The following is a 27,641-nucleotide window of genomic DNA, read 5'->3' as shown; positions in this document are numbered from 1 at the left end:
ATTTTGTTTTTAGCTATTGCAATTATTTAAAATGCTGGTGTATCAATCCCCAAGGTGAATATACTTGACTCAAGTATTGCCACTTGAAATTTTGGGAAGCCGCACAGATGTTCATCTACTCGTTATGGAAATAATGTAGTTAGTTAATCTGTTGGTATGAAGAGAGGTGAATACAAATTATCTTACAACTAGAGCCTATTAAAACTTTCTTTCTAGTTAAAGTGCTTTATTCATCAGTAATAAATACATTTCTGGTTGGAGCAGGTCCCCTAAACCTCTGAGAGTTCTGAATCCCTCTCTCCAGTTACTCTCATGTGCATGACTCCTGTGAATTCCACATCATCCCTTGTTCTTCAAGTCTTCTGTTGCACACACAGGACTTCCAGCTAAGGAGGGATCAATGTGATTCACTTTGGAGCATCTGCAGAAGCATCTACTAAGGCAGTGATTCTCAAACTTTGTTGCACTGTAACCCCCTTCTGACAACAAAAATTACTACATGATCCCAGGAGTGGTGACCAAAGATGAAGGTGACCTCTCCCCCCGCACCTCCGGCCAAGGTCTCTGCCAGTTTAAGTGGAGAAAAATTGCTTCCCAACCCCAGTTATGGCAATCAATTAGATCCTGGACATGTTGTCAAGACTTACCAGACAGACACCTGGGAAAGAATTCTTTGTACTAACTCAGATGTCTCCCTTTTTAGTGTCCCATCTCTGGCCATTGGGGATATTTGTTACCAGCTGTCACAGATGGGCTACATGCCATTGTAGGCATTATCAAGCTCAGTCTTGTTGCTAGTTAGTGTTTTTGCCCCCCACTGCTCCCTTGGAAGGCTGTTCCAGAACTTCTCTCTTCTCATGCTTACAAACTTTTGGTTAATGTCAACAGCAAACATAACCAAGCATTGGAAAGCTTACCAACGGATATGGTAGAGTCTTCATCACTTGAGAGCTTTTAATCAAAATTGGATGTCTCTCTCAAAGACACATTGTATTTCAACCAAAAGTTATTAGGTGCAATGTAGGAGTTAATGGGTGAAATTCTTTTCCTTGTGCTATGCAGGGTATCTGATTGGATGGTTATAATGGTCCCTTCTGGTCTTAGAAATGTTTCTATAACATTTTTATATGTTTTCCCCACATAAAATATGTCTGATCACCTTTATGTATAGTAATTGTAGTTTATTGTGATTAATGGGCACAGTATGAGTGAAAGCTGAAACTTTTAGCAGCTCCTGTTGTGTGAACTGTATAGTGGGAGGAAAAGAACAATAATAATTATATTGAACTGCCCTTCATCACAACATACTGTAGTTGGATGCCATTATTAAAGACTTTTTCACATAAAATAATATAAAGGAGGTAAACAATATTTTAAATAAAATCTATGGTTAAAAATAAGAGCAAGCAAAGCAACTATGGTTTGAGGGTTTTTTGTTTTTTTGGTTTTTTTTGGTTTGTTCTCAGTTCATTATCTCAGGAGAATTTGAAAGTAAGATTGATAGTGGATGGAGCAGCCTCAAAAACAGTGAGAAATTACTTTCCTGTGTAGCCACAACCAATTATAATAAATCCAATACAGTCGCCATGTGGGTTGCTACTATTGTGTCTACTTACATGTTAGCTTTACCTGACTGCAGTTCACAAAACCCACTGGCACAAGTCTACCATGCACACTGTGTAATTGATGTTCCAGCTGAAAAAAAGAGGCACTGCGTTATAGTGACTATTTCCTCTCAAATTGTTGTTTAATTTAACTGAAGTGTTTCCATGTCAACAGTTTTGGTATCTAACTATCTATCTAGCCTGTCTTATCTATCAATCTCCAATCTAATGTGTGTATGTCTGTTTATAGATATCATTTTTTTCTGTTGATAAGGTATTACTTATCAATTGAAAAAGAGTGTTCCCCACCTATTCAAAGAATACACATTCAGCATAAATAAGTAACATTTCAAAAATGAATAAAATCTGCTAATTGATGCCTAGATTGTCGCTAACCCTTAGTGAGGTGGAGAAGAGAATAACTCACCAAATGGAGGGCAGAAGGTAGGTGGAGCATCATGCCTCCTACACCCCAGCCAGGAGAGCTGAAGTATGCTTCTCCCTATAAAGGGAGGTATAACCATTACTCCTCCTACCCCAATAAAGGTGGGGAACTCCAGAAGATGTTTTGCATCTCTGCCATGCTCATCTTGAAAGGTGTACCTAAGGGCTGTGCCTAACTAGCACAGTTGAGCAGGGAGTTTGTTCTCATAAATTGGTAATCTTTGAGTAACTCTATCAAAAAAAAAGTGTATCTGTTGGTCTCTACACTTACCTGCAGGAAGATAATTATTTCCCTGTTGACTTCAAGCCCATAACTTAAGTCTGACAACATATTAAAAAACAATGGAAAATTACTTTCCAAGTGGCATGACCTTCAGCCCCTGAGCAATCTTCATGTTCAATCATTTTTACCCTAATGCCCAAATTACAGCACGTGTGTATTCATGTTCACTTTCTTCTCTTAAGTTTCTGCAGAATTGTTTTAAAACAGGTCATATCAGTTAACCTCAGTTCTTCCTCAGCTGAGGTGTTGGAATTTGTGATGGCAGCATTTCCTCTTTTTAATGTAGTACTTTGACCTGGGATCCCACTGAGTTTGACACTTTCATTTTATGTGTTAATTGATTGCTTTAGCTTTTGATCATGTTAAGTGTTGGCTCTGGGTTGCTGTTTTTACTAAGTAAAGGTATCTCTGTATTTACTCACTTGGGATAGGAGGTGCTGTGGATGTTTTATCTGTTGTTGATAACAAAGAACTTTAGAAGTTAGTGTCCCTTCTTGATCTTATCTTCACATGTTATTAAAAATCCATAGGCCAAGCACTGTAAGGTCTGATTAGATTCCAAGAGGTGATGAGCAACATCACACTAGAACAAAAACAAACAAAAAACCAAATAACCCAAATAGCTTAAAGATAGAAGAAGTAGGAGCTATACCAAAAGAGCAGCTATAGCAACAACTGGATGCTGGGGATGAGTGTTATTGGCTGAACAGGGCAGTAACTGAAATCTAGGCATTCAGCCTCTGTGCCTGATTTATTGTTGCTTTACTCCAGTTTTACACTGGGGAAACTCCATTAATTTTATTCAAGTTATCCTGACATAAATAAGGAAAGCAGAGATGAATCTGTTTGTCAACATTAAATAACATTAGATCATTACAATAAGGTTAAATGCTGAAATGCAAGAATGATCCTGCTGCAAAGAAAAAGATAAGACTGATCACTGACTGATGTGCCAAAGACAACTTTTTAGTGACCGTAAAGACAAAGCAAAAGAGAGTTTGCAATGCATATACTAGATGAGAAAGAAGCCAAGACTATAAAGTGCAGGTAGGGAAAGATGAGTTGTGGGGGAATTTATTCTCCCCATCATGTTTTTAAAGCTTATACACTTGGCCAGATTCAGGCAATAAAGGTTTTAGGACAGACTTTGGCAACCATTAGCTAAAGCAGTGATAGTCGGTACTTAAATTGGCCCTGGATCTGTGCACAGTGCCTTTTTAATATTACTCAAGCCACAGGTCATTTGAATGAGAACTGGGGTAGTCAGGTTGAGAGGTGCACAGCATGCACAAGACAATACAGATGACTCATATTGATGTCTACCGAGAATGACCAGGTCTGTGGTTTCAGGTGTTGAGGTCCTTCGGAGTATGAACACAGCTTCTTCTGTCCTCTCCTTCCTAGAGCACTGTTGATGCTTTGAGGCTTGGTGTTGGTACATCATCTATAGAGAAAATTTGTCCTGTCCCCTTCAGACTGAAAGATGTGACACCTTGTGGGATATTGTACCGGAAGCTTTCCTCTGGATGTAAGGAAGCCCTGTTGAGAATATAAACTTTTTTGAGCCAGGGACTATCTATTCATTGTGCTTATTACAATAAAGACCTGATCCCTGGTTGGTTCCTCTAGCTGATACTTCAATACAAATAATAAATAGTAATAATTTCAGATTATTTTACTCTCTTTATATTGATACCTGTGGGAGTTTTTTCAAAGTAAGGAGTGCTTTAGGGCCCTAAAATGTAGAATAATTAATAATCTGTTAGTGTATTAATCTTTGTTTTGCAGTAGTGTCTAGAGGACAGTCAGGTCAGAATCCCATTGTACTATGTTCTGTATAACCATATAAGTTTATAATAATAGTACTTAGCACTTATGTAGCGATTCCCAAAATAGTCATGCCAATAATTTAATTTTGCTGATTTGCCCTAAGAACAAGAACCTGCATCTGTTTTAGACAATCTCACCTCTATACATCAAAAACATGTCAAAACAAGGGTTTTTTTTCCATTTTGCCCCAGAGTGCCTATTTTTTAATATTTTGACAATCTGAAAGCATTTTTATTATACATGCTAGTAAGTTATTAAAATCACTCAGAAGTATTTCCTTTTTTATTGGGCAAGGAGGTCTAGAGAGCTTCTGTAAAGTATCTTAACAGTTCCATAAAAATATGTAGTCTACTGCTCAGACAAGATAATAAAAATGGAAAAATGAGTGAATACCTTAACGCTGATCGCTTTAGTCATTCCACATTTAACATTTTCATCTCTGATTTAATCTTATTAAATAAAGCTACTTTGACTTGAGTGCTAAAGAAATCAGACAATTATTTGAGAGCAGGTGAGTCCAACTCACAAGCTCAACAGTCTGTAGGAAGTGCTGATTTACTAGAGCAATACCTTTGGGCATATAAGTAAAGTTTGTATTTTGATCACAGTCTATAACAGTTTGAATGTCTTTAGTTACTTTCAGAAGAGCAGAGGTGAAATAAGAGCATAAGAAAAAAGCACCATTTGAAATTGGGTTAATATGTTATATTTAGACATAAACCACTTAGGCACAAGAGAAATAAAGTAGGTCAACAATTTTGTTTTTAAATTTGACCATATTATTGTCATCTTTATGTAATATCTGACTCTAGCACACTGTCCCATAAATTGTGATTGACTCATAAAGAAAGATGCTTGGTAGTGCAGATCAACAATATGTTGAGTAATAAGCCCTGCAGAACTTTTAATTTAAAAAAAAAATCAGGTTTATTTGCCTCAGTGATTTCAGTGTGTTATAGATGTCCAAAGCAAGCCTGCAGTTCAAAGCAAGACGAGATGATTACAATTGTTTTAAATAGCGCATCAGAATTACACCTGGTGTAAATTTGCGTAGTTCCCAATAACCTCATAGGTGTATAGACTTTAAGACCAGAAGGGACCATCGTGATCATCTAGTTTGATCTCCTGCACATTGTGTAACCCACATGCCTCCTGGGTGTGATGTTCTGTCCCATGTAGTGGTAACAAGGCCACTTAGAGAGAGATTAACAAGTCATCTACAGCCTTAGGTAAAGGCCATGTGCTTTTAGCTCATGCAGTAAAGGCTCATGCATTTAGCTGCAGAGGTCACAGGTTCAATCCTATCTGTCAATGACCGGGGTCTGTCAGTATTACAATTTCAGGCCACAGAACCTTACCCACCCACTCCTGTAATAGACTTATAACCTGTAGCTGAGTTACTGAAGTCCTCAAATCATGGTTTAAAGAATTCAAGTTACAGAGAAGCCACAATTTACACTAGTTTACGCCTGCAAGAGACCCCTGCCCCATACTGCAGAGGAGGGTGAAAAATCCCAGGGTCTCTGCCAATCCAAACTGAAAGAAAATTCCTTCCTGACCCCATATATGGTGATCAGTTATACCCTGAGCATATTGGCCAGACCCACAAGCCAGACACCTTGGGAAGAATTCACTGTAGGTAACTGAGAGCCCTTCCCATCTAGTGCCCCATCTCTGGCCAACTAATAGTTGCAGATGGGCCACATACCTTTGCAGGCAACTCATCATACCATCTCCAATATAAACTTTATCAAGCTCAGTCTTGAACCAACTTAGGTTTTTGTGCCCCCAATGCTCTCTTAGAAGGCTGTTCCAGAAGTCTCTCCTCTGATGGTTGGAAACCTTTGGTTATTGTCAAGCCTAAACTTTTGATGGCCAGTTGATATTCATTTATTCTTGTGCCAGTATTGGTGCTTAACTTAAATAGCTCCTCTCCCTCCCTAATATTTATCCTACTTATGTATTTATAGAGAGCAATCATATCTTCCCTCAGCCCTTATTTGCTTAGGCTAAACAAGCAAAACTCAAATCTCCTCTCATAAGATAGGTTTTTCATTCCTTTGATCGTTCTAGTAACCCATCTCTGCTCCTGTTCCTGTTTGAATTAATCTTTTTTAAAAAAATTGGAGACCAGAACTGCACACAGTATTCCAGATAAGGTCTCACCAGTGTCTTATATAACGGTAATAATGCTTATCTATCTCTACTGGAAATGCCTTCCCCAGTACATCCTAGGATTGCATTAGCGTTTTTCAAAGTCACATCACATTGGTGGCTCATCATCATCCCATGATTGACCAGTACACCCAGGTCTTTCTCCTCTTCTGTCACCTCCAATTTAATATTTCCCCAGATTATCACAAAAAAAAATCTTGTTAGTCCCTAAGTGCATAACTTTGCACTGTTAATTTTCGTCCTTTTCCTATTATTCCAGTTTTTATGTCCAAATCTTCTTCTAGGATACTCCTGTCCTCCTACATATTGACAATACCTCCCAACTTTGGGTCATCCAAAAAGTTTTTTTTTGGGCACATCAGCTTTTTGTGCCACAATCATTATTGAAAATGTCAAATAAGATTGGTCCCAAGACTGATCCCTGAGGAACCTCCCTCCATTCTGATAGTTCATCTTTCAGTATGACCAAGGATATTATTTAGTCATGGAGGTCACAGAAATCATGGATTCTGTGACTTTGACTTTGACTTCAGCTGTCAGTGGTGGGGGCAGAGCCAGGGCTGTGTGTCCCCGACCCAAGGCTTTGGAGTTGGGACTGTGCACCCTCGCTGCCCATAGCTGGAGCTGTGAGTCCCTGACCTGCAGCTGTGCACCCACTCACAGCTGTGTCAGGAGCCTGGGGTGTGTGCCCCACAGCTGTGGCCAGGGCTGGAACTGGGCTGTGTGCCCCACAGCTTCATCCAGGACGAGAGCCGGGGATGTGCGCCCTCCTGTGTTTGTGGCCGCAACATGATCTGTGTGTGCACCCCCACCCCATGGCTTTGGCCAATGCTGGATGTATGTTATTCCCCCACCCTCACGGCTGTGTCTGGAGCCTGGGCTGTGCCTGCCTCCCAGTCACCTGTAGCCGGAGCCAAGGCTATATGACTCCTCCCCCCCGCAGCACTTCACAGTTTTGGCTGGGGCCAGAGCTGGAGCTGCCGCTGTGTGCAGGGGTGGCTCCAGGCTCCAGCACACCAAGCAAGTGCTTGGGGCGGCATGCCCCGGGGGGCGCTCTGCCAGTCGCCGCTAGGGCAGCAGGTGGCTCCTCTGGACCTCCCACAGGCGTGACTGTAGAGGGTCCCACGAGACCAACGGACCCTCCACAGACACACCTGCGGGAGGTCCACTGGAGACACCTGCTGCCATACCGGCGACCGAGAGAGTGCTCCCCACTGCATGCTGCCCTGCTTGGGGTGGCGAAATGTCTAGAGCCGCCCCTGGCTGTGTGTCCCCACCCCACGACTTCTGCCAGAGCTGAAGCTGGGGCTGTATGCACACACCTTCCTCCCCATGGCTGCAGTGGGGGATGTGCCCCCCTGCCCCGTGGTGGTGGGACTGGGACTGTCAATCTCCCTCCCCAGGGGACTCAGCTGTCCTCCTTCCCACCCGCCCATCCTAGCTCTTTCTCCCCCTCTTATTTTTAGCAAAAGTCAGAAGAGGCCACGGATCCCATGAATTTTTGTTTATTGCCCACAACTGTCCATGACTCTTACTAAAAATAACTATGACAAAATCTTAACCTTAAGTATGATCCACTGTCATCTCCCCTTTAACCAGTTCCTAATTCACTTTTCAATTCTTCTACTAATCCGCATCTTTTCCAATTTAAGTAATATTTTTTCATGTGGAACTGTATCAAATTTCTTACTACAATCCAGGTGGATTAGATCTACTGCATTTCCTTTGTCTAGAAAATCAGTTGTCTTCTCAAAGAAAAGGATCTGGTTGCTCTGGTACAATCTACTTTTGTAGACCCATGTTGTATTCTAGTCCAATTTGTTTACCTCTCTGTCCTTAACTATTTTCTCTTTCAAAATTTCTTCCAAAACCTTGGATAAATTTGAGGTTAAAATAATAGGCCCATATTTTCTTGTGGATCACTTTTTAAATTCTTCAATCATAGAGTATGACTGCCATGTTTACGGATTCATTAAACATCCTTGTTATTGGGCTTGCAATTTCATGTACCAGTTCCTTTAATATTCTTCGATAGAGATTATTCTGTCTCCCCAATTTGGTCTCATTAAGCTGTTTGAATTTGACTTCCACCTCGGATATGATAATTTCTATTTTCATATCCTCATTCCCATTAAGCACCCTGCCACTATCCCAACCTCATTATTTATATTAAAACCTGAGGCAAAGGATTCATATAAGCATTGGACCATGCTTAGATTATGTTTAATCACCACCCCGTTTCAGCAGTTCTACTTCTTCTTTCCTTGTTTTCTCTTTATTTATATGGCTAAAGAACCTTTTACTATTGGTTTTAATTACTTTTGAAAGGTCCAACTCTTATTGGTTTTTGGCATTTCTCACTTTTCCCCTCCAACTTCTGACTTCCAAGAAGTAGCTTTTCTTGCTGATTCATCACCTCTTCCATTCTTTGTATGTTTTCTGCTTTCTTTTAATAATCCAGTAGAGGTGCTTGTTCATCCAGTTTGGTCTATAAACCTTCCTTGGAATGCAGGCCTCAGATAGTTTCTGCAACATTGACTTCAAGTAATTCCAGTCCTCCGCCACATTCAGATCCTTAAGTTCTTCAGTCCACTTCACTTCTCTACTTCCCTTCAGTTTTTTTTAAAGATTGCCCTTTTGAAATCAAGGGCCCTAGTTGCAGATTTATTTTTGTTTATCGTTCCATTCAGTTAAACTGATCACTCAAACTGGTTGATCACTCAAACCAAGGTTGTCACCTACAGCCAGTTCTTCTGTGAGGTCTTTGCCACTTACCAATACTAAATCTAAAATGCCATCACCTCCTGTTGGTTTGGTGACTGTTTGATGAAAAAATCTGTCAGCTATCACATCCAGGAATATCTGGGTCCTAATATTATTAACAGCACTTGTCCCCACAATTTATATTTGACAAATAAGTCTCCCATAATCCCACAATTCCCAGCAGTATTTATTTAATTAAAAATCGTAGAGGTCTCTGTCCATATCCAAATCAGATATTGGAGGTCTGTAGCATACCCCAAGCATTATCCCACTGGAGCCTATGTTATCTTCTCCAAAGTGATTTCGACCCAAACAGGTTCTGTTTTATCCATTCCGTCACTTCTAATTTCTTTACCATCTACCTCGTTTATATACAGTGCTATTCCACCACCTTTAGCTTTATTTCCCATCTTTCCTGAACAGCACACACCCTTCAATATCTGTGTTCCAGGCATGACTACTATTCCACTATATTTATGTTATCCTATAATATCTGCTTTCAGTTCCTACACCAGTAATTCTAGTTCCTACATTTTGTTACCCAGGCTCTTTGCATTGGTGTACAGACATCTTAGTTGTTTCTGCTTCGCCCAGATTTCTTGTTCAGTTAGGTAGTCTTTTTACTTTAAGTATCGCCTAACTGACTATTAGTGTCACTTGTACTTGCACCATTCTCTTCCTGGTGTTTGTGTAATTTTCCAGCCTTCCTCCCTCTGTTTTTTCTGATTGCAAGTCCTCTTGTCTTTTATTCTCATTTGCAATCTTCTCTGAGTCATCTTATGTTTTCTTGGGACTCCAACTTCTGGCCATCTCCATTGACTTTTCTTCTCTTCTTGTAGGATTAGCTGCTTTTCTCGTCTTCTTTGCCCTGCTACCTTCTGTTACTGCCTGCTGCACCTCTTCATTTTCCAACTCAGCAGTCCTGTTCCTTAGCACTCTTCACTAACTGGCCTTTTCCTCTGTCTTGAATGGATCTACACCAGTTAACTCCAGATGAGGATTTGGCCCAATTTAAAAAAAAATTGGAATTAGTCAAATTTTCCTACACCTCCTATTCCCACTCTGACCATCTGAGAAGAAGAATGGGGCCAGCAGGGATGCTACTGAGCTTCCATAGCAAGGCAGAGATGGAATATAAGTACAGCAGCACATTCCTGGCTCCACAGAACACATCCATTTTTCTCATTTGTAGGCTGTACTTTTTCTACTCGCATGTGCTTGACAGGTTCACTATGATAAATGGCTCCTTTGTGAACCTTTGCCTTTTCTCCAAAGCAAAAGCAAGTAGCTGTCCATGGAAACCTACATTCCTACTCGTGAAGCCCATATTATCCTCTAAACCATGTACAATTCCTTCATCCATCTTTACCAAGGAAGCTGAGCATTAAGTTCTGAGGCAGAAAATGGGCAAAATATAACATCAGCTGGAGGGAAAGACATGAGTTTAACATTTCAGATAAATAATCTTTGGGGCATTGAAAACAACTAAAGTCAGCAGGTCTTGTTTTCCAGTTTAGTGTTAGGCTACTGTGGTGATTAACATTTCAGGTGTTTTGTCAAGACTCCATCACCATTTCTATCTATTTCCTAGTTCATTTCGGACAGCAGTCACGTGTGAAATTTCCGAATAGTTGTGCCAATAGATGAGAGATCTGTGGTATTGCTTTAATTTTCAGAGGCACTGGCTGCACAGGGAGGTGGGGACCGCAGTGGAGGTTGTGATACTATTGTCACCCTCTGGACAGGAGAGTCTGAGGGGCCTGGTCTGCTGCCACCTCTGTCTCTTGGCAGAGGGGATTTGGCTCCTCAGTGGCATTGAGCCAGCTCCTCTCCCCAGCTGGAAGTCACCTTCCTCAAACAGGATGCAGGTCATGATCCCAGCAATGCCCTTGGGGGAAAAAAAATCTGTAGGGGGAGGACAGCATTGACCTGCTAAACCCAGCTTTGTGACTTCAATCTTTGAGGGGGTCACTTAGGGATGTGGGGCAAAAATCTGTCTGGAGACTGGTCCTACTTTGAGCAGGGGGTTGGACTAGATGACTTCAGGTCTCTTCCAACTCTGACATTCTATTATCCATATGGACACTGTGCAATATTGGCAGTGGTGCTGCCCTACAACAGTACTTCATGCTTATTCTGATGAAATTGCCCCTTGCACTGAGAGCATGGATCATTTGCCACTGCCATTCACTGAAACTACTGACTAGCATAGCATGGCAGCTGATACAGGGGTGTTTTTGTGAGGTAAATATTTGTCCACTTTGAACCAAACTAAGACCAGAGAGCAAGACTGACACATACATGCTAGGTCACATTAGAAGCATCAGATGGTAATGACTTTTCATGACTATCTTCTTTTCCAGTGTTTATGACATTCATACTATAGTCTTCAGTACAGTTTGATTTGAATGACCATAATCAAATGACCAGTTAGATACAGAACAGGTACAATACGCTTTGTCTAGTTTTTAAAGTTCTGACCAAAGAAACTCAGCACCACTGCTACAACGGATCTGTCTATAGTATAACAGTAGAGTCTAAAGCTGGCTACTAAAAATCTGCCAGTAAAATAGATGCGCTTTGGGGTATATGCCTGAAATTAATATTTACAAGACACTATCCGCGTGGTTGTAAAAGTGACCAACATACGAATACGATTGACACAGGCTCACTGGAAGTTCTATTATAGTCTGCTTCTGTCACTGTTTTAACCTAAAGGTGGTCCTCTCTGCCATACCTGCCAAGTTTAGTTAATGTTTTCAGAGCTCCATTTAATGAAGAGAGAAGAACATTTCCTTTTCCTGTCTTCTCACTCTCTCTCCTACTTCTCTTTAAAGTAGCAACCACTTTTGAACCATTTTACTGTCTTTCCTCCTCCGTCTGTACTATTTTTTTTCTGTTAGTATTTGTCTGGAACTTTTTGTGCCCTTTTCAAGCTATTTATGGATGATGCATGTAGTTTGATCCCTTAAGTGTCTGATTCAGTGTCAGACACTGCACTTTCTTCAGCGTACTGCAGAAACAGGCAAACATGCCAGGATGGTGAAGACACAGGTACGGTCCAGCATGCTCTCTGAGATGCTGTGTGAGCCAAAAGCTAAGTCATGAATATTAGACACACATGTGAAAGATATTTTAAATGGTTCCAGCCTTTATACTGTTTCAGTGTAGAACTAATTGACCAAATAGAATAGAAACTGACAGAAGCAGACTATACTAGGACTTCCAGTGAGCCTGTCTGTGAAGTACTGTATTTGTATGTCAGTCACTTTTACAGCTATGTGGACAGCATCTTGTAAATATTAACTTCAGGCCCATAGCTAAGAGCACATCTATTTTACTGGCAGGTTTTTAGTAGCCAGCTTTAAAATCAATGAGGCAGAGTATTGAGCCCAGGTTTCCCAAGTCCTACGCTAGTACCCGATGTGGACTATCTTTCCTCTCAAACCATGGAAAATGCATTAGAAATGGTGATGACTGACAGTACTTTTATTGTTTTTTCTTAAGAAAAAATAGAATATTTGAAAAGAGATTTAGGACATTACTTCACATTCTCATCTAATTCATTTTGAATGAAAACTTCTTCTCTTGTATATTTTTTTGAGCAGTTACAAGCTGGGATTTTTCTAAGGGTTAGCAAATTACAAGTTAGTTTGAATCCAGCTTCCAACATGTTGTCTAACATTTCAATATTCGTCATTATGAGATTTGTGAAATTCCTCTAAAGAGAATGCTTACAAAAATTGCCTGCCTGTGGTTGGTTTTTAATCCTCATTATCAGGATTAATAACACAAAGTAATATGGAAAATTAAAACCACTACCTATTTAATGGGCAGTCAGTGAAAAAAATGTAATTAATTACTGGCATTTCGGACATTTCTCCCCCATCCTTACCTTTTTTTTTTTAGGTCCTGATCATGCAATGTATGGGCAGATCCTCTGTGCATTTCTAATACCCCAGGGAAGACAGTGAAACTCTGCAGCGGCACAGATATCCGCCCACATAGCATAGCAGGACTGAGGTCTCACAATGTAAGAAGTGACCTTATATATGGTCTCGTAAATATATATTCTAGTCAGTCAATATTTGGCTAATACTTTAGGATGACCTATACATTGCATTCATTTTCCCTCCCTCTCTCCCCCTATAGCTGGATGTAAGAGTGTCAGATAATGACCTGTGGGCATTATAAATAAGTAATAGCTACAGCTGCTGAAGCTCATCTTTACTGAATTCACTCTGAAGCAACAAAACTTTGATGTCTTAACTATTCCTAATGAAGATTCTAGAGGAAACCTTGGCCCCATTAGAGTTTTGCCAGTGACTTCAATGGGGTCTGGATTTCACCCTATATGTACTGAAATTGGCTTACCTACATCTTGGTATTCTCAATAGAAATATTTTGGTTAGTATCTGCAGGTATTATTTCCTTCCATTTTCCTCTTACCTCAAAGTCTACAGCAAATTTTATAACATCACAGCCCTTAAAGTACCCTTGAAAGTTTGCATTTTGTGCACTTGTTACCACAAATTGTTAACTTAAAATCATTATCTATGCAGGCATTATTGCAGAGGCTTACCCAGACAGAAGCCCAGCATTGTTCAAATATATGGCTACAATCATGTGAATATAAAATATGTTTGGAGGAGCATGGTTTAGTTTAACTATGATGGACAGTTTTGATTGAGGGCAGCAACACAATCCAGGACCTGATGGGATATATATCAGGTGTAGGGCCCTACCAAATTCATGGTCCATTTTGGTCAATTTCATGGTCATAGGATTTTAAAAATCATAAATTTCACAGTTTCAGATATTTAAATATGAAATTTCACACTATTATAACTATGGGAGACCTGACCCAAAATGGTATTGAGGGTGGCAGGATGGGTGTCTCAAGACTATTGGGGGGGGCATTGCCACCCTTATTTCTGTCCTGCTGCTGGTGGCAGTGCTGTCTTCACAGCTGGGCTTCCAGCTAGCCACTGCCATTCTCCAGAAAGTCTTGCTGGCTGCAAATTAATCTTAACTAATTGTTGTAGTGTTAGAGGCTACATATGTTGGTTGCCAAATACAATGGAATTTGGGTAACATAGTGCCTTTCTTCCTGGAGATATCCCTGTGAACTTTACAGTAGTAAGTATGGTACAAGTATAGCCACTCTGCATAGAAAAATATAACTCCAGTCCTATCTTAAACTTCAAAAAGCATCAAAAGCCATTACTGGCATAAGATGTACATGTGGTGCCAAGTGGTAAATGGCAATCACATTGAGCCTCTGACTGGCACTGGCTCAATACATCAAGTATCCAGCCAGAACTGAGCTTTCATATTAGCAGAGAAATAAATAACTGAGGTTTTATCCCTTGTTATTCATTTGATGCTATTTTCCATATCTCTCTTGGTGGCAGGATATTTTAGGGTTTCGATATTATCTCTGTCCTGTCCTCTTTTTTCTACTATAGTTACACAGTTTTTCTTTCTTGCTTTTGGATGGAAGAGTCTCTTATTTACCCATAGGGCTTGATGCAAAGTCCATCTATGTCAATGGGAGTCTTTTTTATTGATTTCAATGGGTTATTCGTTCCTTCTAGAACCTAGATATCTGTGTAGCACTGAGCATTGTTTGATTTTCAGCAGGATTATTTGCTCAACTGCTTTAGAAGTTAGTATAGTTAAATCCTGAGGAGTTGCTGATACAATAATACATAGCACTCATATGTCTTGTTCTTGTTTTTAGCCCTCTAACACCTTGTGTTGGTGGTGGTAGAATGTAGTGCTTTGATGTTACACTAGATATTTTATTATCTTTTCTGTTTGGTGATGAGCAAGAATAATTGTCTTAATTCTGTCCTAGTGCCATAGATTAAAGAATTTCTGAATGCAGTGTTTGATCTCAAAACAGCAGGTGTAAGATTTCTCTTGGTACATTGTCTCATTTGTTATATTGGAGTGTGCAGTTACATTTGCCAGTTTCACTCTTGTGTAATAGGATGGGTTGGATTATACCATCAAATAATTTGAGTGGGATTCTGATTGGAGGTTTTTAGGTATCTCAGGCACAGAAAGCTGGTAGTGCTTTTTCCTTAGTGCTTTTATAGTCATCCTGGAACATCCTGATGCATTTCTTGTTAGACGTTTATTGTGTGGTTTATGATGTGGTCTAGTTCTATGCCCTTGAAGTAAAGGCTGACTTTGTTTTCAGGGTAGTTTTGCAAGATCATGATGTTGCTTTTCTCTACGCTTAGTGGTGAAACCATAAATGGGAAATGAATTTGTACTGCAGTTAGGTCAATGATGTACTGAGTTATATTGCTGCTGAGGATCCATCCCCTGTTTAATCCACCTTTTTGTTTGAAAACATCTATTTGCCTGTTCTCTGTTGTTATCCTAAAATCATTGGACTGGTATGCTAACTCAATTATGCCATATGTTTTGCCTCTGACACCATTTTGTAGCATAGGGTACTTGTCAGAAGATAGGATATTGAGCTAGATGGACCATTGGTCTGATTCAGTATGGCTGGTCTTATATTCAGATTAAGTCAGCTTCTCAAACTGTTTTACTGAGAGGGAATGTTGGTCACTATGTCTGGATTATCTTTTTCCGTGGTATATTTGTTATCAGATGTTGGGCTACATGCATGTGTTCTCTCCTCATGCTACACTGGCTCTGGCCAGATAGCCCATATAGCAGACCCTGATTGAACTGCTCAGTAACCACAGATCCATTAGTAGCGAAGGCATTCGGTCGTTTATTGTCAATGAAGCACAGTATTAGTGCCCTGTACTTGCTACAGGTACACTTAATACAAGTATGCCTGTGACTATGGAGACAGCTCAGTCAAGAGGTAGGATTTTCCACTGCCCTATAAGCTGGATGAAAGGTTAAAGCGAGGTATCCAGACATTTATAGACTAAGACAATCTGGGATAAACAACTTATGTATCACCTTACGTGTTTCATGACATATTTGTTAACCTCCCCTTGTACTTTTCTCCTGGTATTTCAGACAAGATATCACTATTCATCACTTCTGTCACAACATTTTACGTGCGCTAGGTTGGGGTGTTCTTGTGCTAGCCTGCTGGAATGTGTTTAAGCAATGCTAGCAATATTGGTGCGGCGTTCATGTACCAGATGCTAACTTGAAGGCAAGCATCTGCTTTCTGACTGTTGCTCATAGTATAACTTTTGCTGACTTTTGTTCAGGCCTCAGACCTTGAACCAAGCCCATATTCAAGCTCTTTCTTTCTACGGCAGAAGGCAGAGTGCCACCAACTGAGCCACCTGTGACAGTCAGGGTTCTCACATCCTAAGGAAAGCACAGGGGGTTTGAATCCTGAAGAATAAGCATTTTATCAACTGGTTGTATACCAAGGTCTTTTATGAAAACTTGTAATGTTTGAATTTGATGGTCCTTATCAGCTATGTATGCAGACGGTGGTTACGAATCAGTGTATTTATGTATACAGAATACTGTGCTCATGACCTGTATTACAATTCCAAGCACACCTCATAGCAGGGAGGAGCTGCTCCCATGCCAGTTGTTTACATAAAACTAACTTCAAATACCCATCTATTGTCCAGCCAGGAAAAGACAATGGTGGAGCATTAGAGTTAATGGGGAAATACTGAAACAACTTGAAACTGAAGTTAGAAATGTCTTGGAAAACTAGGAGGGAGGATTTCCTGCATCAGGAATCCCCACAGTTTGAGAAAAAGGGAAAAAACTGCAAACCCTAGGGCTAGATCTGCACTGGGAACTGAAGGACAAAACTTTTGTCTTTCAGAGGTGTTAAAACACACCCCGGAAGCCAAAAGTTTTGCCAGGGACAAGTGCCAGTGTGAATAGCTGTTTGTTTGCAGGAGAGCTGACAGACAGTGGTTACACTGCACGCCTTTTAGCGACACAGCTGTAGTGACACAGCCCTGTTGCTAAAAGCTGAGTACTGTAGACATAGCCCTAGGAGGGGTTTGAAGTGAAGGACATCCAGAAACTGAAAGACAGGGACAGCCTCTAGGTGGGAAGCTGTCCATGAGAGGTTGGGCCCTCTCTGTGTTTGGGGGTAGGTTGGGAAACTGTTTAGAGGCAGTAGACAACTTATATTAGAAAAGAGAATTTAGCAAGTATAGAAGTGTAAAGCCAGAAGCTGTGGCTTTGTGTATTTTCCTTGTAACTTGTATGTGTTTGCTTTTCCTTTCTGCCTTATCCCAACCAAGTCTCTGGTGTGCAAACTGTGTGCAGTGTGGGTCACAAAGTGAACTAATTGGGGGCAGGCTTCACTTCTTCAGTGATGGACCAGTGTCTGGTGGTTAAGAACTCAGGGTAGATGGATTTGGGGACTGCAAGGGTTGTTGTGGTCACCATGCAAGGAGCAATCAGGCTGGTGGAAGCCAGGGTGAGACCTTTATGCTTATGGGCTAGCTACTGGTATTAAGGATCTTAGTTATAGCAGCATGGTATTAAGGTGCCGAAGATTGCAGGGCAGATGGTGACAAAATTCCTTATTGGTCTGAGTGATCCCCAAAACAGCACACCACTATTGTCTTTTCCTAGAGCATGTATTGCACCATGTTCTTGGGAGGTCTCCCATCCCGGTATTGATCTAGTCTTATCCAGCTTGACCTCTGAGATCTAAATGGAGTTAGTCACAAAGTAGTATGGCTAAAGAAATAAAAGCAGTAGAAACGGTGATTGGCTGTTGTGAGGAGTTCTGATACCTTTTTTGGGGAGCAGGGGGATACCCATGTACATTCTGGTAGTTGAATTACAGCCTATCTTCAATGTCTGCTGTGTTGTTGTAGCTATGTTTGTCCAAGGATATTAGACAGAGAAGGTGGGTGAGGTAATGTATTTTATTGGAATAACCATTGGTGAGAGAGAAAGAGAGAAGCTTTCTGTGTAGCTCAAAAGCTTGTCTCTCTCACCAGCAGAAGTTGTTTCAGTAAAAGATATTACCTCACTCACCTTGTCTCAACCTATCTTCAGTTAATATTTGAAAGGAGGTCAGAGTGTATTGATCTTTGTCTTTCACGTTTTCATGTTGGTTAACATCTTTATAAACAGATTATCCCTTGGCTATAAAAATAATAAAGATTAGTAATTGTGTCTGTCCTTCTTTATTTGGCTCCATATGGATTATTTCTTTACCAAACAAACAGACAAACAAAGTTTAGTGTTAAAATAAAAAGACTGATTGAAGCAGGCCATTCAGAGACCGGTCAGCTATAAGCCCGAGGCACACTGCACCATTTAGCTGGGCAGGAAATTGCTAATCCTGTAATGCATGACTTGTTTTGAGAATGTAGTGATCACTGCTGTCATTGCTCTCTCATGCTGCATGAAGTCCCATTAATATCTGTCAGTGTAGTATCACCCAAACTGATACTGTTGTCTGGGCATTTGAACCACACTGACATTCTGATTCTTTTTGTTTTGTTTTGTTTTCATACCAGGCCTTTCTGTGATCTTTATTTGTTACTGGGCTCTAGGTCAGATTTCTGACATCAGGCCAGTGGTTAGGTTATCTGTCCATTGATTTGCAATACTTTTTCGGTATGAGAGCATAATGATTGTCTTATTTCACTCACCTAGTTGTGATTGGGGCATTTAGTGCATTTTGTACCTCGTCTGGTGAACTAAATGCCCCAGTCACAACTAGGTGAGTGACTGAGATTCTCGAGTGAACTCATGCAGAAACATGATGATAAAAGACAAAAACACCATATTGCCTATGTGTGAACTCTCTTCACAAAGGGATCACAGTATATCTCACCTCTTAGTCCTCATCCTCAAAGGAAACCTGCCCAACACCTTCAAAAGATGACCCCGAGAGCTTAAATTGATAACTTTGCTGGACACTTAAAAATCATTGACTGAATAGAGACATTAGATTTAAGGCTTTTTACAACAATCTATAAACTACTTAGCCTCTCTTCCTCCCCCCCCCCCCACATTACTGGAGAGGTGTTAAAAGGACACTTGTCTTAGATAGCCCCTTGAAATGTGTGTTAACTGCTTATGCTAATATTTGTCCCACTTTGCATTTATCTTTGACACTGAACTCTGGTCTACACTATAAAGTTAAGTCAATACAAGGCAGCTGATGCTGCTCCAACTCTGTAAGCGTCTATACTAAAATGTCGCTCCTGCTGATGTAACTCACTTGCTATGCCGACTTAATAATTCAATCTCCATGACAGGCATAGTCCTTAGGTTGATGTTGTTAGGTCGACAGTATCAGTGTAGACACTGCGTTATTTACATTGACTTTAGTGGCTTCCAGGAGGTGTCCTGCAATGCCCAATCATGACTGCTCTGGTCACCATTTTGAACTCCATTCCATTTCCTGTTTGCTCAGTGTGTAGATCTCACATAGCAACTGCCCAGCTGACTTTGTCAACTTCACACAGAAAACATGCTCCTGCCTGAAAAATACAAGGGGTGGTAGATCTCCCAGGTCTGTGGAGAGAGGAGGCTGTCCACGCACATCTCTGATCCAGCTGTAGAAACATCGATATCTATGAGCACATTTCTTGGGCCATGTGGGAGAAGGGCTACAACAGGGACATACAGCAGTGCTGTGTGAAAATCAAGGTGCTGCGGCAAGTGTACCAGAAGGCAAGGGAGAGCAGAGCCAAAAACATGCTGCTTCTACAAGGAGCAGCACATCATCCTGGGGGGAGACCCTACCACCACCACCACCCCACCAAGACCCCTATGGATACTTTGGGGGAACTGGAGTTACAGGCCTTTACAGTGCATAGTGAGGAGGATGACTAGGAGGAGTATGGTGGACAGGGGTTTGAGGGATCCAGTGGTTTGGCCAGACAGGACCTCTTTCTGATGCCGGAGCAGATGAGCCAATCCCTACTGTCCAGCACTGGCAAGCCTGATGAAGGTGAAGGAACCTCTGGTAAGTACACAGTTTGTTTTGATATTGCAGGGACACATCATTTACTACTTTTTAATCTGTCTAGAAGAGGTAGTGAAATAATTAATTGAGGAAGAGTTGCTATCTGCTTTTTGTTCCCCAGTACAGCTAGGCAGAGGGGACCCTGGGGAACAGTTTATGTGCATCAAGATGTCCTATGAATTCTCTATAGAGATCTTGAGGAAACTTCCCTGGGGTTAGTCTGCTGCAATCCTATGCTGAAGGTGTCTGGGGAGGGTTGCCTCATTTCTTCCACCATGGTAGAACACTTTCCCACACCAATCAGCAATTACTTCAGCGGGCACCATTGCAGCACACAGGCTAGCAGCATATGGACCCAGTCTGCAGCCAGATGCGTGCTGGGAGATGATCCCTTTCAGCCTCTGTTACTCTCAGGAGTGAGATGTAAGCTAAAAGCACCACCATCTGTGGAAAACAGTGCAATTCAGTTGTCCTATCTGCATATACTGATGGCCATGTGCCCTCCCGCCCCCATTGTCCCAAATCACCTCTTACCCCACCGTGCCATACTTACCGCATCCGGGACTGCCACCAGGCTCTATGAATCCCAAGCTGAAGCGAGAATGTAGTGCTTGTAGCTTGTGTGGATCAATGGTTGTGAAAATACACACAATGGTATCTCTGTACATTGTGTCTTTTGCAGTGGGAAATGTGGCCGTGAGTGTCCCTCCATCCACCATCGGGATGCAGCTCAGCCAGATTTGAAGGAGAAGAAAGAGGATGCAGGATGATATGTTCCAAGAAATCCTGTGGATACCAAGCAGCGGGCTTGCACCCTTGCAGACAGAATGGAAAGTGCAGAGAGGAGAAGCATACAGCAACAGGACAGGACACGAAGCAGGACATGATAGCACTTCTCAAGCACCAGATGAACATGCTAGAGACTCGTATAGATCTTCAGGTTCAAGTCACCCATGCTCACCTCCTGCTGAAGCCTGTCAATAACTGCATTCTGGGACCTCCCTACATCCCACCCCCAACATTCCACAAATATTCCGGGGCCACTGCAGTACCCATACCACTCCAACCCGAGGGAGAGTACAAACAATCACAGCTGCACCTACACTCACCTGTGAGAGAGACACTTGCTGTTTTGTGTGTTTGAAATAAAAATGACTGCTCTTTCCCCTTCAAAATGTATTTTCCCTGTATTTATAGTTTCATTTACAGTTTCAATTATTTTTGTTTGCATGTGTTTGGAATAAAAGTATATTTATGGAAAATTAGTTCGTCTTTATTAGTTCACAAGATAAGATGTCTGGGGCTGACATCATTCAACAATAATAGCAATAGTTGTATTTGCAATGCTATATTACCCCTCATACAGAATTCATTACAAGGTACTGAAACAATGCCAAGCAGAGCACACTATAATAAGACATATTACTGTGGCTAGCTATTGAAATGGTCTTTCAAAGCCTCCATGAGCAGTATAGCTCCTTGTTGAGCTTTTCTTATAGCCCTGGTATCTGGCTTCTCAAAATCAGCAACCAGACATTCCACCTCCATGCTCCACCAGGCAGAAACTTTTCCCTCTTTGCTTCACAGATATTATGAAGCACACTGCAGTCAGCTATAACCACGGGGAGATATTTTTAAACTAAAGTCTAATTGTGTGAGTAGACATTGCCAGTACCCTTCCAGATGGCCAAAGGTACATTCACCAATCATTCTTCACCTACTGAGCCTGTAGTTCAGTGGTGGACAACCTCTGGCTCACGAGCTGCATGCAGCCCATCAGGGTAATCCACTGGTAGGCTGCAAGACAGTTTGTTTACATCGACGTCCACAGGCATGGCTGCCTGCAGCTCCCTGTGGCTGCAGTTTGCCTTCCCGGCCGACAGGAGCTGCAGGAAGCGGTGCAGCCAGCACATCCCTGCGGCCCATGCCGCTTCCTGCAGCTCCCATTGACCGGGAACGGCGAACCGTGGCCACTGGGAGCTGCGGGCAGCTGCACATGTAAACAAACAAACTGTCTCGCGGCCCACCAGCGGATTACCCTGACAGGCCACAGGTTGCCCACTACTGCTGTAGTTGAAGCACCTCTTGATGCTATTGAGGTGGCTGATGTACGGCTTCATGAGCCATAGAAGTAAGAGGTCTCCAAGGATCACTCTTGGTATTTCCATAGCCCCGATGGTAATCTGCCAGTCTCAAAAGAAATTCCCTGCTTGCATCTTTCTGAACAGGCCTGTGTTTTTAAAGATGCATGCATTGTACACCTTTCCTGACCATTCCATGTTGATGTCAGTAAAACATCCTTGCTGTACCATAGAAAAGTAGCCCTTTCTGTTGATGTACTCTTTGTCAAGACGGTCTGGTACTAAACTAGGATCACTGTCCTTTGTAGCAGGACGCTTGCATCGCACCAACCCCCATAGTGGATTTCCCAACTCCAAAATGATTCCCAACTGATAGGTAGCAATCTGGCGTGGCAGCTTCTGCACAGCAATCACAACTCGCTTATCTACCATGAGTGCAGTTCCCATTTTGGTGTCACTGTACCCGAGGGCTGGGGCAAGCAGTTCCATGAATGTGGCCTTGCGCATCCAAAAGTTCCTCAGCCACTGCTTGTCATCCCAAACCTGCATAGTGATGTGATCTCACCAGTCTGTGCTTGCTTCAGTCTAGAACAGGCACTCCATCATCTGCTACTGCTCTGTGAATGCTCCTTTGGTGGCTCTGTCAGTATTGAAGGACTAGGTGCATTCAGCACAATACTGAAGAGCGGCACAGGACCCATGCGTCTCACAGAGATGGCGTACGTATGTGTTCGTGGGGCTTTTGAAAAGAGGCACAAACCATTATGGGTTGCAGATATTAGGGATGGAAAAAAACTGAATTATGGGACATTTAACTCATGTTCCTACTCGTTTGCCTCCATGATGCTTTGCAAACCCTCCCATGGTGGAATAACTACCCACAGAGCACTGCTCTCTGCATCAATGCACATGCTGCTAGTGAGGACTTGCACTGCTGACATAAGAAGCATAGTGTGGACATGCAAAAGCGATTTAATTATTGCAGCAGCTGTATGTCATTGTAACTTAAGTGGACTTAATTTTGTAGTGTAGACTTGTCCTGAGTGTTTCCCAGACCTGAAGAGGAGCTCTATGTAAATTTGAAAACTTGTGTCTCTTACCAACAGAAGTATGTCCAATAAAAGATATTACTTCACCCACCTTCTCTAATATCTTGAGAGCAAGACAGCTATAGCAACACTGCATAAAAGAAAGGTGCATTGCGAAAATTATTAGAGGATATTTGACCTGAATTAAAAATTGCATTAATTTGTTCACAAGTTCATGCTGGCAAAGTAATTCCTGTTTTTCATGGTGCTTGTAAATTTGAAGTTTGCTATTTGATTTAAAAAAACAACAACAATATAGCAATAAAACTGTACATTAGTTTGACATTTCAAACCCCAAGGCTAAGTTACTATATTAGTCTGATGATGCTTAACAGGATGACAAATGATCTGTAACTGCTTACTGGTTTAGTTCATGTAAACACAAAATAGTAATGCTGGAAATAGGGATACTGAGAGTGGTGCTTAAGTTCATCAGTACCCAAAATACTTTTCCAGCTCACAACAGTTTCATTGCAGGACTGTTTGAGCTATGGGCACAAAGCGGAAGTTTTGAATTTGCTTCTTCATGCAGTGAGTTCTATTGTGTATGATTTACAGGAACCGGAAATAGCAAACCAATAGATGGACTGTCTGTGTGATGCACATAGATGGGCTGCAACAGGACAAGATAAAACAGGAGGGAAGAGAGGGGAATCAATGAAAAAACAATTTTGCTTGTTTTGCATCCCTTCCTTTGTGTGCGTTTGTGTATGTTTTGCCATTTAATGGCCCCATACATTTAAGTCACTCAGAGATTTCCATTGACTGAAACAGGAACTGGATCAGGCCATTATGGCAGGTCTACACTCGGCTTATGTCAATCTAATTTATATTGTTCAGGGGTGTGAAAAAGCCTCCCCCCGAGTGATGAAAGTTTCACGTTGCCCATACAGGTGCTATGTTGGCAAGAGATGCTTTCCTGCCGACATAGCTTCTGCTTCTCACCAAGGTGAAGTAACTATGTTGATGGGACTCTCCTGTCAACATAACACATCTTCACCAGACACACTACACCTGCGCCGAAGTAGTGCTGAAGTAGACTTGCCTTACACAGAGTCTTTTCGCAGGGATCTTGTACACGTTGGGGCACTATATGCTACATTTTCAAGTGTTTAGCTTGAACAGTTCAGGCCAAATTTTGAAAGAGCTGCATTCCCACTGAAGAACTTGAATAAAGGCCCTATTTCCAGAGGTGCTTAGCATTCAACATACTGGATTCTTTTGGAAATCTGGCCCCAATTGTGAATGGTGAGACCTAGTAATGAGCAGACACACTCTCTGTCTGGGTTCAGGTGACTAATATTGGTTGCATATTTTCTGACAAAACTTTTTTTTTTGGTTGGAAAACGCTGATGGGACAGAACCAAAACATTTTGTCAAGACAGGTTTCTCAGGTCCAGCGTGGAATTTCTGGTCAAAAGCAGAGAGAGATTCAGACCCCAAAATAAGCCAGTGGCTAAGGATGTGGGAGAATAGAGTTCAAGTCCCTGGTCTGAATTACATGGAGTAGAATTTGAACCTGGGTCTTTGGTTTGCTAGGTGAATGCCTTAATCCCTGGGCTACCGACTATTCTGGGATGGGATTTATCTTTCTCTGTGGTTTTTTAAAAAACCAAACCAAACAAACAAACAAAAAAACCCACAAACTTGACACATCTCCATTTCATCCCATTGCAGACTAGGAACACTTTTGAAATCTCAATTTTGTGGGATGAGAAATCCAATACATCATGGCTATCTCTTTATCATCAGAATACTCAACAATTGCCAGCTATGGAAAATATCATTTCTTACATTTTTTTTTCTTTTCTGACTCTGTCATAAGTACAGTGAGGTAATAAGAAAATGTTACTTCCATGTACACAATATTGCCTGCCCCAAGCATTTAAAACAATATTATATTTTGAATTCTTTTTATTTGCTCTTCTTGCTTTTGAGAATGTAGGGTTTACTTGGGGCACATTTTCAAGCTTTTATCTGGAATCACGTAGGCTATACATTTCATTTTTTTTAGGAAAACTAACATTCTCATACCATCACATGCCTTCAGAAGCTTTAGAAAAGGCATACAAAGTCATGAGACTCATGATAAAACTAAAAGAGTTAAATAGAGTAATTGCTATGCATAATCAATAAGTGTGGAAGGCTGCACGTAGCTCAGTCACGGAAGCCTTAATATCAGGTTTTCTGAAATCTTTAACAAACTTCCACACATTTTTTATTGTATTGAACCAGTCCCTCTGATAACAGAATAATGTTGTATGAAGGTTTCCTGAGGAAAGCTGTTTTACTCTTGCAGCCCAGGAAACTGCCTGTGGCAAGATTTTTCTCTAGGTTTAATAACTGACTCTCACAAGTCTGACCTGAGAAACTTTTACTGTTTTCACATTAGAACATATGATTCAAGAGTCTGGTAACTGGAGGTGATTTATAGTTGCCTTGCAGAAGTTTTTCCTCTATCCCCTGACCGATACCTGTGTGAAGCAGATGAGCAGAAAATATGTAATAAGAGAACATAGGCCAAAATAGGTTATGTACCTAGTGGACAATGGACGAGAAATACATAACAGTAAAATTATGTCCTCTCGAGGGCTCGAGATGTCAATTACAGAATTACAATTCCTCTGATCTCATTCATAGTTCCCAGCATATTTTCATTTATCTCTATATTTCTGTCTCTTTATCAATCTATATTTAATACATACTTACTGCTTATAGAATCTAATAAATATCTCATAATTGACAATTATTTTATATGACTTGAGAACTTACAACAGAATCATCTACTTATAAAGCATAGTTGATAATACAAGACATGAAACTGATGTCCATTCTTAACTTTAGTCTATCTCCGCTAACTATATAAACATCCACTCTATATTCAAGAAAATGTAAACCATGTATTATTTTTAGGGTCTCAGTAGTTCCAATAAAAACACTTTCCCTATTTCAGCTTTCTGCTCATTTCCTTTTAGGATTTGATACCTACTTTACCTCGCGCACCCTGGAGAACAACAGAAGAAATGTGTGGTTTGCAGAGTATTGGGAGGAAAACTTCAATTGCAAGTTAACGATTAGCGGATCAAAAAAAGAAGACACAGACCGTAAATGCACAGGTAATTCCATTCACTTCACCCTTCTTCTTCTGTTGTATGTGGTCCATATAGGAATGTCTGCATAGCTGATGCATGGAAGCTTAGCTGGAGACAAATTGAAAAAATAAATTGTTTTTTAATAGGTTGTAGAGAAAATGGAACAAAAGCATAAGCCTTGCAGGACAGGAGAAATAGATGGAGAGAGACAAAAATACATTCTTTCATTTTCTTTTTCTGCTGTCCATCCAGAAATAATTGATATTTTCTATTGATTCTGTGGATTCAGAGGAATATATGGTGGCTGGTTGGGTTTGCATTTTAGTTTGGTTTTGGTTTGTTTTGAAGACAAATATCTTCATAAATATTGGTTTGTCATCTGGCCATGAAATATAACACATTTGGACATATACAGACTGTATGTTCCTGATTAACAATGTTTTGAATAGCAATGTTACAATAAGTTCTGTATTTGAACTCAGCTTTTGAGGAAATATACTGGTAGAAATTGTGATAATATGGTATCATGTATTCTAAATTTAGTTACTATAACACTGCTGTCAAGATTCTTATTTGAATAAGAAAGTGTTCTAGTTTTGCCACAGTAATACAGAAAGCCTCAACTTTGTAGCCATCTTGCCTGTATTGCCTGGTGGGCCTATGGGTCAGTTGTGACTGACAGATTCATTGCCCTTTTCTTTTTTTTTATGTTTTTCTCATTTTTTGGTTTTGAAAAATTTAATGGACATTTAAAGTGTAATGTTTTCTTGGAGGTTCTCTTCATGGTTAAAGTCTGGTTCAGGAGATTTGTTTTCATCAGAAAGATGCTAAGATGATGATAGGAATTTCATAACCTCCTTCCTCTTCTCCCATCTCTCACAAGAGCATACCGATCCAGCAGTTCTCCACTGCTATGTTCTCCATCCTCAGTGGGATTGTTTAGGGGTTGTGGGCCCCATTTCTAGTCTTCCACTGAAATGAGTTTTGACGCTCGTTTTCAATAACTTCCTAAAACACACTGAGGAACCCTGGATCAGGTACGATGAGCTATCTTTAAAGTGCTGTGAGATCAGTTTTATTTTTTATTTTTGAAAATACAGTGATAAGAAATTCTGGAATGTATTTGGAGATGCAAGTGGTGTTTCATGGAGTGAAAAATGAAAGTCTTTGAGAGTGGTCTTTTGATTTAATATAACTGTAGCTTCTTTATTTTAAACTTAGGAGGACAAATGGTCGACGCTGTATGTAGTGATACAGTACATTGGACAATGGTATATTTTTCTATAGAAAATGCATGAAAAAATGCCCATTCCGAGAATTATTCACACAGGGGCCTAACTAAGTGTTGGGGAATGTTCTG

At 40.9% G+C, this 27,641-nt stretch overlaps 1 protein-coding gene across 3 annotated transcripts in view; it reads left to right on the top strand.

Annotated features, from left to right (window-relative positions):
• Nucleotides 1–27,641, top strand: part of GRM7 (glutamate metabotropic receptor 7) — a 553,977-nt gene that overhangs the window by 305,371 nt on the left and 220,965 nt on the right. For all 3 annotated transcript variants that reach the window (XM_032784200.2, XM_032784198.2, XM_032784197.2), the window contains exon 5: nt 26,165–26,305. In XM_032784200.2, coding sequence (XP_032640091.1) covers nt 26,165–26,305 — 141 coding nt within the window. The remainder of the gene's footprint in view (nt 1–26,164; nt 26,306–27,641) is intronic.

The sequence above is a fragment of the Chelonoidis abingdonii genome, chromosome 17 (genome assembly GCF_003597395.2).
Source record: "Chelonoidis abingdonii isolate Lonesome George chromosome 17, CheloAbing_2.0, whole genome shotgun sequence".
NCBI classification, from domain to species: domain Eukaryota; kingdom Metazoa; phylum Chordata; order Testudines; family Testudinidae; genus Chelonoidis; species Chelonoidis abingdonii.
Note: the sequence above shows the minus strand (reverse complement) of the source record. Positions and strands in the feature narration are given on the sequence as shown.